The sequence below is a fragment of the Brachyistius frenatus genome, unplaced genomic scaffold (assembly GCF_029030835.1).
Source record: "Brachyistius frenatus isolate BFR_SWC_R1_liver_20210118 unplaced genomic scaffold, ASM2903083v1 Contig_155, whole genome shotgun sequence".
Lineage (NCBI taxonomy): Eukaryota > Metazoa > Chordata > Actinopteri > Embiotocidae > Brachyistius > Brachyistius frenatus.
The window spans coordinates 547749-567046 of record NW_027210754.1 but is presented as its reverse complement, the minus strand read 5'-3'; the positions used below and the strand labels follow the sequence as shown (position 1 = coordinate 567046).

The window sequence follows — 19298 nt, the reverse complement described above, 5'->3', positions numbered from 1 at the left end:
TGCACCTACAGAGACCAACCAATAGCCATAAAGAGACTGCCTTGGAGCGCACCAAGACACACACACACACACACACACACACACACACACACACACACACACACACACACACACACACACACACACACACACACACACACACACACACACACACACAACAAAACACACTGGAACTACGCAGGCTTTCTGCACACACTAAGTGAATGAGACATCTTTCACATATCGTACAACTGGGGGAAGAAGACACTTATCTTCCCACATCCTCACTGTTGTTCTCACTGCATTAAACTGAGCCACTCCTGCCTCGCCTGATGGAGAATCAGCAACTCAGATGAGAAAAAAAAAAAAAAAAAAAAAGGAAAAAGGACTTGGATTTCACAACAGATATCAATAATCCATGCAGAAAAACCATCAATTAGCTCTGCAATGAGTTATGCACAAGTCAGACAACTTCTGATTAGATTTCCTCTGACATTGCTGCATCACACAGTGGGGCAGACAGCGGTTGTGAGATATGGTCTGGTCTCCTTGTGGCGGGAGAGGTGGGGGGCTGTTGGTTCCTAACATGCCCCCGTCAATTCCGGCTCCCGTGCCATCATTCTGCAGCAGCCGCCCTCGGGGGTGCAGTTTGTTACATTGACACAGTGAGCAGAGAAATGTGATACATTAGTGGAAACCCCGTTGCTTTGAGTTAATTGCTGTGTGCACTCTGCAGTACTGAATTGGGTTATTGGGTGAACGATGATGACTAGGATGGACTATATATATATATATATATTAAAAAAAAAAAACTGTTTCTGCTCACTGCCAATTTCTCAGTTTCCATTTAAAAGTGCAGAGATGATGAAATTGAAGACGTCACGCACTTGACATGTGTATTACTGGTCAGGATGCAGTTAGAGTCTGCCGGCATTATGCCAGAGGAAGACATTTCAAATCACGTTCGGTATCAGCCATATTGCTGTAGGCAAGCATCAGATACAAGTGACTTTAAGGCTGTTGTATTAATTATGTAAAAAAAAAAAGACAGGGTTAGATAACTAGACTTCTTTTGATGGCAATTACCACTAAATAATTTGCGCTGTTTTCCCCAATTATCAGTTGACACGTCCATGCACGCTCTTCATTTAAACCAAGTATTAAGGTAATTGCATAATTTCCGGGTGGCACTCAGCTTAGTTCCAGAGGAGAGCTTTTGAGAACAAGACCTGTCACTGTTTTTCTAGCTCATGATTAATGATCCTAATTTAGACGTTTTTTTTAATCCAATCATGCTCTGACACTTCCTATCAGATGAGTCCTTCCTCATTCTTTCCGTTGTTTACCTCGTGACAGTGCAATCTGCCAAAGTGGCAAGCTCCGGCCTCTCGTTTATGACTCCCATGTCCAGATGACGTCTGAGCAGTTATGCGTGATTACCTCCTCTTTATAAAAAGAGGCATCTCTAAAGCATGGAGTGTCCACAGGGATTCCATTTATTGCCTCTCACTGCACGGTGAAAATTGGGATGGTAAGCTTTTTTAGCTTGAAATGCCACAGCCGGATACGAGTTGAATCTAGTGTCAGGTAAAGGACACATCTCCTGGAAAATGCCAGAGTGAGAGAGTAAATGCAATCCAGCACACATGAAAGCCTCATCGGTGTCTCTGCATTTGTTGCTTTTGACTTACAAATCTCCTCAGCGCACATTAGAAGGGTTGTCTTCAGGAGCACAGCGGTTTTATTTTTTGCCTCATTGACCTTTATAAGGTGATACCTGTCCAGGCGGACCCCAGGCACGAATTTAAATCTGGGTGATGAATTGCAGGAGCTGCTCCACCAGCTTTGTAAGCAAACATTTGGTGTGCTTTGCTGGGACTTTGGCTTTAATTTGAAACAGTAGAAACTGCAGCACATCCCTGTCGAGCCAAATAGACTACTCTTTGACTCTTTTATCTGTTGGTCCCACACTGTGAGGATGGATCGGTACATCACCAATCATTGTGCTGGATGTAAAAAAAATCTGCGGATAAACTTTGAGAGTTTAGAGAACTGAAGAGTTTAGAGTTATTACACTACAGAGAAGCCTTTGTTCTTATTTTTAAAACCAAACGTGTGATGCAGGTTGCAGCTTCAAGTGCTGGCAGCTGCTTTTGATTTCCTCTGAATCTCAGAAAAGGCTTTGATTTCATTTTAGGACAAAGTAGAATTTTTCACATCTAACATGTCAATGAAAAAGGAATGACTCACGTCTCTTCAGATTCTTTCCACCTTCCCTTTTGACCATAAAAATAATAAATCTGTTTGGAATTAAAAGAAAAGCAAAATGGAGTGAATTGGTTCCAAACACAATACTTCCTTATCAAGCTGTTCTTAGCAGTTTTTTTCTCTCCTTTCATGCTGGGTTTGAGTCGTAAAAGTAATAAAAATATGACAATTAGGAGCAGTTATAAAAAACTGTGCAACCTGACAAATGCTGGTTCATTAGTTTTAAAAATAGCAGTCACAAGGAACACTGGTCAAAAATGTAGACATGTAGATGGTGTAATTTATTGGACGGTTCATTTTCACCATCTGGGATTTTATTTCATGGGATCCAGTCAATATCGTGGCTCCACCAAACAACAGCAGATTGCATGTAAAACTGGATCATTCTCTCTTGTAGCTTATTCCATCTGGACTCCATGCTTGTGATCAAACATCCTTTTTGAGTTCAATTTTGGATTGAAATGATGCCACGGCTTTTCAGTTTTTTCCCTTATCAAAAGCGGAGCTTTACAGCTTTGGAGGAGTGATTTGATGTTGAGAGAAGTGTGGAGAACTTTAGAGATAACTTTTTTCCCCCCTAATGGTGGTGGTTATTTTCGGATTTGCTGCTTCTTCTCGTGTTGGTTACAGTTTTGCAGATTATGTATTTTATTAAAGCAATAATACTAGCTGAAAGTAACCATAAAATAAACATATTTTTGTTGAGACACAGAGGTCGCGGATAAAATGTGTACAAGATCAACTGTTGCATCCTTAAATTATCTGGTTTAAGCCCTAATCCTGTTCATTTCTTTCCTGAAGGAGACTTCATTGAATGGTTTATTAGTATTCCTTGAGCAGACTGTGGAAAGCTGAGACGCTCTTGATCAGATAAATCAGCATTAAGGGTTTTCATCAGAGAGAGAATTACACAGGTCCTCCGATGCTTCAGACTCTTCCTCAGGGAGGCTGAATTATAATTTTATATTCTTCAAAAAGTTTTCCAATCATCTTCACTTCTCACGGTTAAATTTAAAGCCCATTAGTTTTATGTCACCTGAAGTTTCTCTATCCAGTATATTTCCTCTGCTGACAGAGAGAAAGGAGCCAAAGAGAACTTCTACTGCGTATTCAAAAGGATAACATCAAGCAAACAATTCTCACCAAATTTGAAATTGCATCACTGTAATACAGCAAGTTCCCAGAGGCAAAGAAGAGGTATTATGTTTCTCAGCAAAGCAATACAATAACTCAGCAGTCACTGAGTGGTAGTGAGCTGGTAAAAATTGTTTCCCTATAAAATAAACTCTGACTGTAATCTCATAGGAAGACACTGTTCAAGATGTCCACATTTTGAGACTTTCCAGTGTAAATGTGAGCCACACGTCGTGCATAATAAGTCACTTTCAGTAACTGACAAAAAGGCAGTATTTGGCCATATGTGACCAAACAAACAGAAATGTTGAGTTCAGGTTGAGTGGCTGTTGATGGGGCTACTTTATGTTTGAGAAAATCTCCCTCAAGAGATCAGTTTTCTTGGAGTGCAATGTGCCTTGAAGGGAAAGCTTAATAACTACGTAGCCTTCAATTTTAAAGGCACACAAGCATGCTTCCACTGCAGGTGATTGAGTGATAGAAGTTTTGTTTGTTTTGTCTGGGATCCCAGCTATGTGCCAGGTAATAGAAAATGAGAAGAAAAGTCTTTCTGAGGGTCATACCTAAAAAGAGCCAACGCAACTAGAAGCAGTATATGGATGAAAGGAACACCAGTCACATCTGTTTTTTTTTTGTTTTGTTCGGCTGAGATATTAATATAGCCTACGCTTCCATGCTTATAAAGCATACAAATTAACTTTAGAGTTTCACAGCCCATCAGCATGGCGCATCGAATCTCCTCCGACAGGTTAAATGCTGCCACAGAGCAGAAAGAAATGCTAAATCCTGAGCACTGGCACAGACTCGAGACAACAAATCCATAACAGCACTAGCCTCATCAGCAGTTACATAATTCTGGAGGGGCTCAATAGACTGATGCCTCACAGACCGTATTTGATGTGCCATACTGCATCACAGCTGTGCCTTTCAATCAAGCTACTCTGGTCGCTTTTCTAACGAGATCCAGGCAGGTAGTTACACTTTCCAAGTGGATAATTGTACCAACAAACAACGACTACTGCCACTAACTAAAATAACAAATAAATAAATAAACAAAGAAAATTAGCAAAGACACAAATTGTCTTTTCTTCCTAAATAGTTTTTGGGTATTTCATCTATAGTGTGGGACTTTTGCATATAGATGAGCGATGTTACATTTAAGTCCTGGCCAAATGTTCGTACAATGCTGATTAAGCATATCAACACAAAATTAATCTCTTTGTATTTTACAGAATACAGAGTTTTTGAATCTGGTGTCTGGTGAGACATTCCCGTACTGACACCGGTAGTGACACGTCTCACATCACCCAGTGATATTAGCTGAAAGGGGGAGCGGGAACATTGGCGACGCTCCTCAGTGTTCAAAGGAAAGGTTTAAGGTTAAAAAAAACCCCAAAGAAAACAATCTACAGCTTGTACAAACACGGAAAGTCATTGATGTAGCATTTCTCAAAAAAATAGAAGTGACCGAGGGCCAACACAGACATCGCATTCCTGGACAGGTTGGTATTTGTAAAGTATACTATATATCTATATATATAGATATATACTGTACTGTATATACTGTGCATTTTATATTTCATATTTGTTACTGCTATTTTGTTGCTTTTTATTATTCTATATTATCTTATTGCTTCCTATATGCTGCTGTAGCGAAAAAAAATGTCCCCTTGGGGATTAATAAAGTAACTACCTAACCTAACCTAACCTAACCTAACCTAACCTAACCTAACCTAACCTATGCAGCTCTTACATGTTTTTGTAATTACTCTCACTGCCAGAAGGGGCCGACAAAAGTTCCACGCTGCAGGTTTACGTTTTCTATTTTTACTCACCAGAAGCTACTATAACACCAACATCTCTAAGTGTTGGAACGTTGAATGTAAGAATGTTTTATTACTTACTCATTGAACTTTTCCTTTGGAAGAGGAAGACCGTCATGTACCCGTTCACAAAGGTTACACAGTCTCGCCCCCGTAGCGCTGACACAGGAGTTGTTGGACTGCCGGTGAGTCAAACGAATAGAAGCTGAAGTAAAACACCATCAATTGATTATTATATGTGATGCTTGTTCACCAAATTAAAATTACCACACAAATGCACATTATATCGCTCAGGTGAACGAAGACAAGGCAAAGAACAAAATGGTAAAATTACAAATATGACATCACTGTAGAGTTTATATTGATGATAAACATGGTAATTTTTTATTCACCTTGTTTATTGTTAATATTCAACAACATACTGTGACTTCAAATGATACCATTTATAACAAAATTCATGACCACCGTTTTGGGACATTAGTTAAATCAGTTCGGTATCCAAGCAGGCATAACTTTTGTAAACCCAGTTATTGTGACATTTGGACCCAGTCATTTCTAAACGTGTCCAAAACACTCTCATCACAACCCTCAGAGCAGCAGATGCTGCTTGTAAATGTCAAGTTAATATTTTCCCTCGCACAGACATCATGCTAAACATTTCACAATAAGCTTCCCAGCCTGCGTCTGTCTGCCAGGTGAGGTCACGACTAATGACTGTCTTAAGTATCTGTAAGGACAGCTTCACAACTGTCATCTATCTCCTCACCAGAATGTCCTTACACAAGCACAATGCTGGAAAATAAGCGACGGGGAGAGGAGACTGCAGTTGACAGAAGCTCAATAATCCAAGGTCGAGGCATTTAACAGACAAAGACAAAAGGCTTATCTAACCTCTTTTCGTTTGCCTCTCATCACGAGTAGTGCCAGTCAAACCAAATGAGTGACAGCTTCCACTTTAAAGATTTATGCTAATCTAAAAGGCTGCATTCAGCTCGGCTGTTGTTAAGGTGTCAAGCTTAAGCATGTTGGAACAAAAGGGAGCCACAACAATTAAAACAAGCCGGTGTTTAACTAGAAGTACTTTCATTCTGAGAAAGGATTGATACAACTTTTACATTTTGCCGGTGCAGAGACCACACTAACCACCACATACCTCACTATCAGCTCATGTATGTCTGGATTGATCCTTTTCTCAAAAGCAGATTAAACCCTTGGCTTTCATGTGTCATGTCATTTGATGTGCCGCTTTGCCAAACATCTCTCCCTGTAAAATTTAAGATGTTGTCGGAAGGAGAGGAGAAGGGAAATCTGATATTCGGCTGCTCAGGTGTGACAAATCCCTCAGGCAGTTTGTCATGAAACAGACGCAGATTGCAAATAGGGGTGCTGCACAGCTGAAAGACACAAAGCAATCAAGTTATGATATGTATATCAGTCATTACATTCTATGAAAACGAACAAAGCCTCTATTTACAGTATGTTGCACCACAGATTTCAAACAAAAGCTTCATGATTAAAAAAAATTGCACACAATGGAATTTTGGCTTAATGTCCATATCAAGCTCGCTCGCACGGCTGTTGACTTAATTATAGAAATGAGAGAGGACTATCTAATTTAATCATTATATTACATCCAATATAGTTCCACTGTTGTATTGTTCCAATAACATAATTTTATGGTGCAAGTTTAGACAATTCAGTTTATCAGCAGATGAAAACATGGATTACGGACTCCCTCGGAACATGTAATGTGTAACTACAGTAGTTACATACCGTCTTTTAATTGCTGATGTGACAAATCTTGTAAAAAGCATTTATGTAAACGCCTATTATAAAAAAAAAAAAAAATTATATATTTGTTGTTAATGTTAAATGCCAAATTTTTTATTGGGGACTTTTCTGTGTAGACAGACAGACGGACCTGCCTGCTTTCATTAGACAGCCAACAAGCAGAGACATGAAGACTCAGACAGAGAGGATGATGTGTACTGGTCCCAGGCCAGTTTCAGTCCACTGAAGCTTGATGGTATGTCCCTAAACCCATGCCCACTAAATTATGAAATATTTCTAGTGATTTTTCTTCTTTTCTCTGAAAACTGCTTTGCAGCCCAAGTAAAAAAAAAAAAAAAGAAGCTTTTTCAATGTGAATGTTTTTTTGTTTTGTTTTATCGTGGATTTCAAAGCCTCTGCACATTATTTCTTTCATTTTCTACAAAACTTTCAGCTCTTTATTTGTGATTCTAATACACGATATAAAAAGCTAGCGAGTAAATGCATTGTTGATTAGGACAGACTTCTTTGGTATGCTGTGCATACTAATAAACCCTTGCATTTTTTTTTTTTTTTACCCCTTTTTCTTCCATTTTTACTACTTCCAGTACTTCTCTGTAGGCTGCTCTCAACCAAAGCATGTATTCTGAAAACAAACCCTGTTTTCAGCTGCCACTGTTGTATGTACAAATGAATTATAAACATGAAACTTTTCATGCCAAAGGATCAAGGTCTCAGGGGCCATCCAGCAGGAGACCACTTGAGCTGCAGCTTACATGTACAAACTGCCGTTTCAGAAAGATTCAAACTGAGGACTACACGTCCTTGTTTTCACATACGGCCACATCAGAGGTTTCTAGTGGTCTGCCATTGTTTGAGTAATCACAAAGACAGCTTTTGTGTGTAAATGCTAAACTGAGATTAGCTCCGGCAGTCAATTGGACTCCGTGGAGCCTCAGAAGACAGCACAGCAATCAAAACGTTGCTCTGATGGCGTGGAAAACCCTGTAACTGAGCCACTTCAACCAAACTGTACAGCTGCTCAAAGAGAAATCCAAAGGAAATCTCTGAAGATTATCCACCAATTGCACAAGTTAAAACATCCAGCAGGCCATTCTGAAGTCCACATTACATTGATACTGTGCCAGTGTACAATACAGTACACATAGCATGGGCTCTATTCATTTCAGTTTTGTTTTTGTAGGATAAACGAACTTCTTGATACAAGTACATTCACGTAAAATCTAAATTGTTTGTTCACAACCTCCAGAATCCTCAACATGCCACACTATAGCATCACTTTATTACTGTCATTTATCAGTACATGTGGTTGACGTCAGTGTTTCAACGCAGTGCCTTCACTATGATTCCAATTTCCCTGCAGATTATTTACATTTTACTAACATGAAGAGAACATCCATAAATCATTGTTCTTTGTGCATTCAATATGTTTTTCCCCCAACACTGATAAGAATTTTCACTTGTTAAAATGGACAAATGGCCTCTCAACATTATCTTCTCATGTGTAGCATTAAAAATGTGTGCGTGGGCATTTCAAATTCAGAAATATCTCATTTACTGAGGAGTTTGCGGGCTGTGGTGTGTGAAGATGATAGCTTAGACAGCTCCCACTATTATTTCATGATTTACTGTAATCTTCTCAGTATGGGCCTCTGCTCGGTTTCAAGTCTTTACTTCGCAGCTCCCTGTGGCTCCTTCCTGTCGTATTTGTGTGTATGCTTTGGTCACAACTATAAAGGAGACGTCTAACGCGCTGATTTGTTTTCAAAAACACATTAATCAAGAAGCTAAAGACCTTGATGTCCAGTCCACCTGACCAGACAGTGGTGCCATCTGTGGCCCGTCCTAACTGTTAAAATGAACTTCTGTTCAGGAGGGAAATCAGTCTGACTTGTATAACGTGTGTAGGGAAGCACAGGTCCACACATGTGACATACTGATCTGGATGAAGGCTAAAGTGCACGGCTCTTGAGAGCAATTTCCTCATTTGAGCTTTAAGTCAATAAGGTCAAGCAATGGACATTAATCACCGGATTTAAAAAAGAGAAAATCTAGACGTCTCAGTACAAAGAGTAGTGGCTCTTGGCTCAGCCTACGTGCGTAAACCTAGATTTTCAGCCTACAGCTCATTAAATCTGAATTGAATTTCTTTTCAGTTGCCCGTGTAGCAGATCTGTATTCACCTCGGGTGATAAACCTCTTCTGGCTACCAATTAAGGGAAAACATTTACATGCACAGCCCAATTTAAATGCACCGCCATCAGAGAAGACATGCTCAATCACCTCCAAGTCTGTCTCATTTATCATGGTCTTACTTACAGCTGCAGTCTCCTTGTATATTGATTCTGTAGCGCGTGCGAGTGCCTGTTTTCACTCAACATTCTGGGGAAACGTTGAAGCTGAACTGGGACTATACCCGAGGTTGGTGTTGGCCCTACAGTCATTCAAGGAAGACACACTGACAACACCTCATGTGAGACATCACAGGTGAATGATTTAAGCCTTCAGCATATTGGCACAGTCTGTAAGGTATTGACGCAGGCACTGACTCAACAAGTATCAGTGTTGGATCCACCCTTTAGATGTCGGTTGCCTGCAGGGTGTTGGAGGTGGACACCGAAATTATATGGTGTAGCCAATTACTTTATTCTTTGAATCGAAGAAGATAATGACGTTTGGATTTAAGCATTGTACTTTTGGTTTATTCAAATTGCAATTTTCTTACTTATCTATCCTGTTGTAGTTTTGGTTTTATCATTCACAAGTTTTTAAATTAGAGTCTCTAATCTTTTGCTGCCATCTCAATAAAATGTATTAAATTTGAGTTGTGTTGCAGAAACAGAAACATTGTCCGTGATATTCTGGATATTGTTACTGCAACCACAAACAATATTTGACCATATTACCAATATTTTAGCTCCAGTTTGCTTGGGGGAGGAGGGGGGGGGGATATCAGACGGATATCTTTGATATATTATACATTATACATTATGAAACAAAGAGCACTTATTTGAATTACTGAAACACACGCTGACACATTTGCGTAAAACATATTAAATTGACAGGTGTTGTTGTTACATTTGAAAACTACAATGACTGCCTCCACTAACCATTTACGTTTCCATGCATATCTGTCCAAACTCATGAGAGTTTTTCTGCAAAGAAGCTATGAATTCTAAAACGTAGAGGCCTCACACACAACTTCAATCACCACAGTTTCTAGATGGACACCGAGGGATAATGTCACCAATTTAGGGAAGTCATACAAGTGAAAAGTGGTCGCAATCTCCCCTTCTGCTCTTCAGTTATGGTGCAAAATAATACAGACAGAAAATACTAATAATCATTAAATCCTTTTAGATATTCGTTTGAAATGTCAAAATTAACATGTGAATTATTAAGTTATGGCAACAAATGTGTTTTGTGAGGCCTTACAGATAGGATGGACGTGAGGTCACAGCAACCTTGACCTTTGACCTGTGATCGCCAAAATCTTATCATTTAATAATTGGTAGCAAGTGAATTTTGAGGAAATTCCCTCAACGTGTTCTAGAGATATTGCGTTCCCAAGAATGCGACAGACAGGAGAGACGGACATGAGGTCACAGTGACCTCGAAATCTGACCTTTGACCTCCAAACCCTAATCACGTCATCCCTTAGGCCAAGCGAACGATCGTGAAATATTTGAAGAACATCCCTCGAGGCGCTCTGAGATGTCATGTTGCTGAGAATGGTTCAGAGTTATCTTGACCTTTGACACCACAAATTGAATAATTTCCATCCTTGGTACCGAGTGCATCTTTTTGCCAAGTTTGAAGATATTCCCTTAAGGCAGTGTTGAGATATCAGGTCCACGTGGACGGGACGGATGGACGGATGGACGGACACACACGTCGGTGCTGCGGTGTGATCAGGTGCATTTCAGTAAAGCCAAATTAAGAGCACAGCTATACAGACAGAGGGGGCTTCAACTTTATAACTCATGGGAATTCCTACATCTGTTCAGGTGGAGAGTCTGAATGAATGTGGCTTTCTGATAATCCATCCAATTTAAACTTTCGAGAAGAACACCAACAAGGAGCAGATTGATGAGGAGAGTGTGACATCTTTACTGTTCTATTATTTTGTTTCACTTTGAAGGAACCCTCTGATTGCCTTGACTGATCCAGATTTTAATGTGGCCTCCCAACCAGGTAATCTTTAAATCAGGCAATATGTCAGCTCCACGAAAGGTTCGCTGCACCTGGCTTTACTATAAAGTAGGAAATGATAGTGTAAAAGGCCAAGCGATGAACGGGATGCTCTCTCCTGCACTGCCACAAACCCAGCATTTACCTTTCTCTCCTCACGTCATGGAAAACGGAGGCTGCAGCGAGGACTCAGTGACAGATCAGGACAGGTCAATCTGGGGAGAAGCCAGTGCATTAAAGGCACTGATGAGACTTTGATTCATCTGAATCTGAAAGCAATGAATAAAACATTGGGTATTATCTTCAAATCCACTCGCTACTAAGCTCTTAAAAAAAAAAAAAAAAAAAAAAAAAAAAACTGAACACACAAAGGACTACTGAAGCTGGGGTGATTAAGTATAATTTATAGACAACTGAGAAACTCTTGTCACTATACAACCTTTGCCCAGTAATACACGTCACAGGTGCAATATTAATAAATGACATAATGAATCTTTCGCGATAAAAATACTTACTTTTTGAGAGTTACCATGGCAACCTCTTTTTCTGTTCTGGTAAAACATTGTGACATTGTGGTGATTCACTTGTGGGTTTATCACAGATGTTTAACTCTTACCTTCTCCTTTATTGAAAGAAGATAATATCTGAGGTTCAACGAAAACCTGCAATCAAATAATTGTTGCATTTTCATGAAGGGAAAGGTAGATATCAGTCAGCTCTGAGCACGAGTCTCAGGTTAGAAACGCTGGTCGGTCTTTCGGTTCAACAGTTTGGTCCAGACCTGATAAACTACCTCAAATAAAATGCGGTACAAATATTGGGGCACTTTACTACAGCGAGTAAAAGTTTAATTGCAAAATGCCCTTTATGACTGTATTAAAAAACTATTGTTAACATTTTAATGTCTAATGTTAATGTCAGTGTGCCAGTCAGAATCTGTGGATGGTTATGGGCAAACAAATGAATCAATTAACAACATCAACAACAGATTAATCATAACCACAACTGGACTTCAGCAGTGACATAACAACATAACATGCATCTTTATTAAAAGGTGTGTTGCTGGAGTAGTTTCAGTCAGGATTCACCTGCACGTTGATATTCAGCTCTGTAGAATGTAAAGATGACGGCGCTGCTAGGGGTAGTTAAGTTAGCATGAGGGCTAACTGCCTGACGAATTCACTCAACATGGCGGACCTGCGAGGTGACACAATGGCTACTGAGGCACATGGTGTTGTACGAGTGGGCATGTCTGAAGCAAAGCGAGAGTTAAAAAAAAAAACCACTGACTTTGGTTACATAGTGACACGTTTAAAAAAACAAAAATTATGGAACTGTGGCGCTGAATTTCTTGAATCACGGTGTTTCAAATCAACTCTTAAAGCTGTATTCAGTGTCGTGTACGAATCTTTTGATGCACATTTCTGCCCGTTACACTACTGACACCATCAGCTTCAAACTGTATCTGTACTACAGACAGATATTTCCATGTGCACGACTTCTTCCATCAGGATGACATCTTTTGATGTTAGTGACCCCTTGACCTTCATGCATGTGTCACCATCTGGTCAAATTTTGGCCACTTCCATATATTCAGTTATCTGCACAGGAGCTAACTGGGGAGATTATAAAGTCTTGGCTGAGGTCTGCACTGTAAGCTGACTGCTTCCTTGCTTGACCTTTAAATCTTCCTACGGAGCCCCCTCTCCCTTCCTATCCCCAGATTTACACATCCATCCCATTATATTTCCTCACACAATGGGTCTGGAGGAAAGTAGCTTGGATCTCCAAATCAAATCCCCCCTTCTCCAATCTTGAGGGATTTGGCTGGATTCCCAAAATCTGAATAAACCAATCACTTTATGTGACTTTTACTTGCTGACAGGAATTTCACCTGCTGGCTAATTTCTCAGAAATGTTCATTTCTTTCCAGCAGCAAGCAGAATGACACCTCACAATAATTGAGGTTTTACTGTATATTGTGGGTCGACATGATGTGGTTCAGGAAAGGCCAAACATTTTAGTATACTGGCACACCGTACCGTTACCAGGAACCCCGTCAAGGGTCATGTTTGTGGCTGAAACCAAGTCACATGGATGATTCATTTATCAATAAAGATATAAAGCTTTGTGTAAATGCAGATCTGGAATGCATCCAATGACTACAATTCAGTTTGATATTTAACAAATGTTTAAAGCAGAAATAGTAGAAAGCACAAAACCTGAACTATAAGAGAGAAAAGTTTAATCAACACAATTTGCCTTTTTTCTTCTCTGACTCAATTTTACGTGCGACTCCCTAATGAGGCTTCACAGCAAGGCACTTCCGCTTTAATTTTTTATGACTGAGGGTGCACAGTATATCAAATTAACTGGCGTTTATTTTTAAAGAAGTTTCCATCTAACAGTGCACCATCTGCCGTTACACAGGAAAGAGTATTTGTTTTCCTTAAATAAAAGAAGAAGAACAACGTTCTGTAAGTAGAAGGTCTGTACTTGAGCTTTGTTAAATGTTAAATTTGATTAACGGCTTTGAATTCTGGTGTTAATAAAATCACCCATGCTTGAAAATGTACTTATACTGTGGCAACCTTTCAGAATAAATGATGCATTTTTTTTTCTTTTCTTTACAATACTATTTGATGTATTTCAAAGACAACAACAGACATGTAAAAATCAACACCAATACGTTTGTTATAACAAACAATACACCAGAGCGGCCTAAATGGGAAACTTGTCCTGAGTGTGGTCATCAGGCCAGAAGTGACCATATTTGGACAAAGTGGGGAGGAGCGAGCGGTGGATCTGACTCGATCTGATTGGAAACCCGAGGACAGTAGGTTCCGCCCACCTGTAGCAGAAACCTGACTGCACCACAGGCCTGTCAATGAACAAGACACGCCCCCAACAACACAGCTTCTTGAGGCCTAATTTCTAATCAATAATGTGAATTTATTCAGATGGACCGCTGGAAAACTAATACGAAGGAGTGACTTTAGGGAACAACACCGGAATAACTCTTGGAAAATGATTGACTTTCTACTTCATGAGAGAAGTTTAATGGGAGTCTATGGAGCCGCAGGCTTTTTAGAACCAACCCTCTCGCAGGACTCGCCGATATTGCAGTTTAATGCGCTTCCGCTTTGGTCTCATTTGTCAGACCCAGATTCTACATCCACATTATATACAGTCTATGGTTTGAAACTAGTGACAAAAATCTGCTTTTGAGTGGATAGGGTCATGCTCTGGGGATATTAAATGTATGTACTTAATACATTTTATCGTATTAGCTAATTAGATGTTTAAAATTGTTTATTACATGACGCGGTTCGATTTAACGTGGCTGTCTTATTTTAACCTTAATAATTTGATCCCTTTGCTGTTCTGTTCTGTGCATTTATTTTATTGTAAAGTGTATTGGGACCAGGTTTCATGATGATTGTGCACTTTAAATAAAACGTATTAAGTATAATTTTTTTCCTTGGGGGGGTTCTACGATGGTCAGATGTTCCTGAAACCCAAATTCACTGGAGGAATCGTTTCCAGTCGTTGCTTCCCACCGGGTGTGGGCCGCAGGTTCACTTTGAAACTATTGGAGCAGCCTTGAACCAGCGAGCACCGACCACCAAAACTCTATCAATGATGCAACTGCATTCAGAACAATAACACTCGACTTAAATGTCATCACACTTAACTACGGATGCCGGATGACGAATGGTCCAGAGTGGCTGTACAAACGTTAATGGGCCTCCAGACTATAATCACAGCAAAGAAAAACTGAAGCCGTGAGGATCTAGTAGAGCCGGTAAGATATCATTAAGTTCCTCTGACCTTAAGACCGAAGTGTGGGCTAGATTGGACATCCATGTGACATCATCTGGCAGCTAGTGGGGCAAAAAGGAAGATTAACTGTCTGACAAATAAGTTGATGACAGTACAATAATAGTACTTTTCTTTTCATGTCAAGCAAAGCTCACAATGTGGTGCACTTTGGCTTCCTCACCGCACAGTTGGTTTTGAAGGTTAAAAGACAACTCCATTTATAACTCCAAAAATTACTGAACTTGTGCAGCACAATGCTGGATGTTGACTCTCTCTGCAAAGCTGCTCCTTTAATCCCTCTGTTCACAGTCTTCAACAGAACATGGCACACTTCCCTAATTCTCATTCTCTGCCACTCCTACCACTGCCGGAGGGAACGAACAGGCCGAAAATCCAAACATCACAGAAAATATTAGCTCTCTGTATCAGAAGTCGGCGCAGTAGTATCTAATACATGTAGATTGCAAAACATGCAGAACGTCATGTGCAGAGGAACACTCCACAGCATGGAAATTATTTTATCTGGACAAGTCTTCATTACTGCAGAGGGCTTATATCACAGATAAGGCTGTAATTACATATACTAGCCAGACATACTGGTAGAAAAAAAAGTGAATTGGTAATACTTATTTAAAGCTTATCGGGATTTTATATTAAATTCCTTGGCATCTGCCAGTTGTCCTAAAGAAAAATAAAATTCATAATACTCGTTACATGGACACATTTCATGCTGGTATAATTCATGTGCTGTATGAGTTTTAGTAATTCCAACATGGTTCCTGTGAAAACAATAACATCAAATGTGAGATAAAAAAAAACATTAAAAAAAACACATGTTGCCTGGAGAATCTCTGTACTGTGCAGTTTACCTCTTACTGTAGCGGCAGCATCTGCTGGAGGGCCCTTCTTTTGTGGCAATTTCAGGATGAGGGTTAAACTGTGACCTGCCTGAGAAGCAAAGTCACAGCTCAGCTCTGAATCACAACGGGAATCCCACAACGACAACGACACAGAGACAATCTAATACTTGACTTTGTGAGTTAGATGGCTAAACCACATTTTGGAGTGGATGAAGATAGAAGTAGCATCAACTGTTATTTGCTGGGTATCATATTTGACAAGTCATCTTTCTTTTGCTGTGAAGCACTTTGAGCTGCATTTCCTGTATGAACGGTGCTATACAAATGAAGTTTATTATTATTATCTTTCTTGTGTATTTTAGGCTTTTAGAGAGAGTGGAGGATGGGCGATAAACTTTACCTCCTGTAGTTTCAGATCTTTACAGCTCTGTTGACATGTACACTTCGAGCATTTTCTTTTCAGTATTGAACATCCCATTCAAAAAAAGCATGAAATAAGGAAGAATACAAACATTCAATGAATATAAAACTGATACTGACAGTAAGTATTATTAATACTGTATGTACATCTTCATAGGCAAGTCTGTACAACACATTTAAATGCAAATAGATAACCAAAATATATATTTTTCTTTAACGGCAAGTGGGGTCATGAAAAATGGTAAAAGCAACTCTTTTTTGATCTCAAGGAATTTACGTTAGTGCTAAAATAATCGACTTAAAAAGTACAGTATAACCTGCGCACACTCACGTGCACGCGCACACGCACACACACTGACATTAACCTACGGGGAGTTTGTGTTTTAATTGCTGACACTATAGCTTCTGGCTCTCTGAAACAAATGGGTCCCCTTGCTGGATACATAATCCATTATCATAAATCAGATGCTCCAACACAGACAGGTGCTGCATGAATAATTAAAGGTCGGTACATTAACACTTGTGTGGAGGCATGTGTTTGAGGCAACGTCACAGTTCGGGCTAAAAGCACCGCAAAAACCCTCCATCCGCATTTAACAGCTTAATGCTTTACGGAAATGATGTACAAGTTAGAAAGAGGAGCGCAGCCTCACCCTCCTCTCCCTCTTACTAAAACCCCAAAAAAGAGAGGTCTGAAAGAGGAGTATACATGGGAGAGGCACCGCTTGGAGCAGTGTTTGTCCTCCGTTCTGCTCTGTGGTGCCATCTCTTGTGGTTGAGCTGCTGCCCTTGTCTGAACCTGTGCGGGGGAACCAGGTTGCTTTGACTCCGTAATGGAGTCCACAGAGCTGGAGGCAGAGCAGGCAAAAGGTCTGCTCAAGCGAACTGGCTTTAGGACTACAGATCTCCATACTAGCATTAATTATACTTCAGGCAAATTCATTTGGATTTCTGCCCAGTGAAAGATAGGTTTAACTGCAAACAAGGCAAGAGAGGTGCTGGAGAGAAAGGAGACATACTCTTGATGCATCCCTTTTTGGCTCTGCAGCGGTGCTTTTATCACAAAATTGTGTGAAGAATTAAATCTACCCATATTTTACGTCACACTTGGGAAAGGTTCCTTAAGGTGAGAAACTGTTTGGTAACACCAGAGACATTCCAGCAATTACACAAGCCATGTAGAGTAAGGGTCAATACAATTTTGCATTGTTTAAAGTTGGATATTCAAAGTGTATGAAAGTGAAAAGATGATTTCTCAATTTTAGTAGTTGATTAACAAATATTGAATCAAATATACCAAACATTTTCTGTCTCTACCTCTTAACTGCAGGAATTTGATGCTTTTCTTTGTTGAATTTGATTGAATATAGAATATTTTGGACCGCCGGTCGAGGAAAACAAGCAATTTCAAAACGTCACCTTGGGCTTTGGCAAACTGATGGCCATTTTTCTGTTTTCTGACATTGGACCAAGTTTTTTTTCTCCAGAGCTGTGCCAGCCCTGGACAATGGTCAGGCTTCACCCATATATAATTTAGGTATAGGAGAAAAAAAAAACACCCTGCCTTGTTTTCTTTAAACTAATCCCAATCGTTTTCGGTGGCGCTAAACCCAAGATGCAGTGATGGTGTTATTGCGATGGCGTCTGAGGGCTGAAGCAGCTCTGCCTTTTTGCATGATCCAAATCTGAGGGTCAAAACTTGCCATGTTCAGCTGGTTGGTTGTTTCCTGTCGTGATGTCTCGGAAAGGGTGACGCACGTCGTGAAAGAGGAGCAGAAGTCTGCCCGGAATAGTCGGCCAATAACAGGATTATACCAATATCCCATCCAGTGAGTCAGACTAAGACAAAATGATTAATCAGTCCATCATAAAATATTCACCAGACTGATCAATGTACCAATGCAATCCAAGTGCATCATCATAAATATTTCCTTTCTAAAAGTTAGAAATTACAAACAACAAGCATTTTAAAAATATACATCACATTTATTTGTACTGACACCGTACAGAGTCCGTAGAGAGTTCTCTTTGTCTATCGATGTGTTCGGGCACTACAGGTAAGAACCTGTTTCCTATTTCCTTACATCCAACAGTCAACTAACTGTATCACCAAGCTTGGCTGAATTGCTACCAAAAACAGAGTTTGACAGAGCTGACACACAACACTGTTCTTTTTTCTCTAAAGGTAACACAATGTACAAAAAGCAAGTCTGGAAATAGTAAGATTCCATAGAAAAACGTGTTTTTTTTTTTTTTTTTTTTTCCCTCCTTAAGTATGAATAAGAAAACAATGCACTTATCTCTACTGAGCCTTTGCTGCATTGCTTGTTAGGCAGCCAAGGGGTAAATTGATGCAGATAAGTAATGAAAAGAAACAGGCCGGCTGATCCCTGTATTACTACCACAGCAGCTTTCAAGGAATTGTTCATGCTCTGCAGAGCCCCAAAGCTGTAGGAGCCGTCTGGAGGTGGTTGGATGCCAGTCAATGACAGGAACACATAATGTTAAAGTAAGTGATTAAACAAACCTTTCCACACAATGTACACTACAGTACAACACCACCATGATGTTGGAAAGAACTGCGCAAACCAAACGTCCAGGGCCTCAAACGAAACAGGGAACTGAAAAGTATGAACTCTGAAGATCTGCGTCTTAAGTAGCAGGCGAAACCCCTTCGGCAGGCCTCGGGCCCTTTGAGATGGGTAAGGCCAAAGCAAGCAGGCAGTCAGTTGGAATAAGAGAGCAGACGACTGGTGGCTCCCTTCATGAAAGTGAGGATGGCACAGTGGCCTCACCAAGAGGCTGAAGGCACCAGAAGAACCAGGAGCAGTGCAGTCCATGTTAGGCTCTGTGGCAGGCTGTGCACTGAGCACTGGTTGCTTTTCGCTCGAACACCTAGGAGAAGTAATGGGAAGAGAGGAGAGTCAAAACAGACTAAAACAAAGATGCATTCGAAACTCAATTGATCTCTTGAATGAATTGTTCTCAGGGAGTTTGGAGCTGTAAAGGA

At 40.1% G+C, this 19298-nt stretch overlaps 1 protein-coding gene across 12 annotated transcripts in view; it reads right to left on the bottom strand.

Moving 5' to 3' along the window:
• Positions 1-18259: 18259 nt before the first annotated feature.
• The window catches only part of cntn5 (contactin 5), a 106567-nt gene continuing 105528 nt past the window's right edge, over positions 18260-19298 (bottom strand). For all 12 annotated transcript variants that reach the window (XM_069716315.1, XM_069716313.1, XM_069716317.1 and 9 more), the window contains one exon: positions 18260-19183. In XM_069716315.1, the coding sequence (XP_069572416.1) occupies positions 19080-19183 (104 nt within the window). In that variant the 3' untranslated portion in view covers positions 18260-19079. The remainder of the gene's footprint in view (positions 19184-19298) is intronic.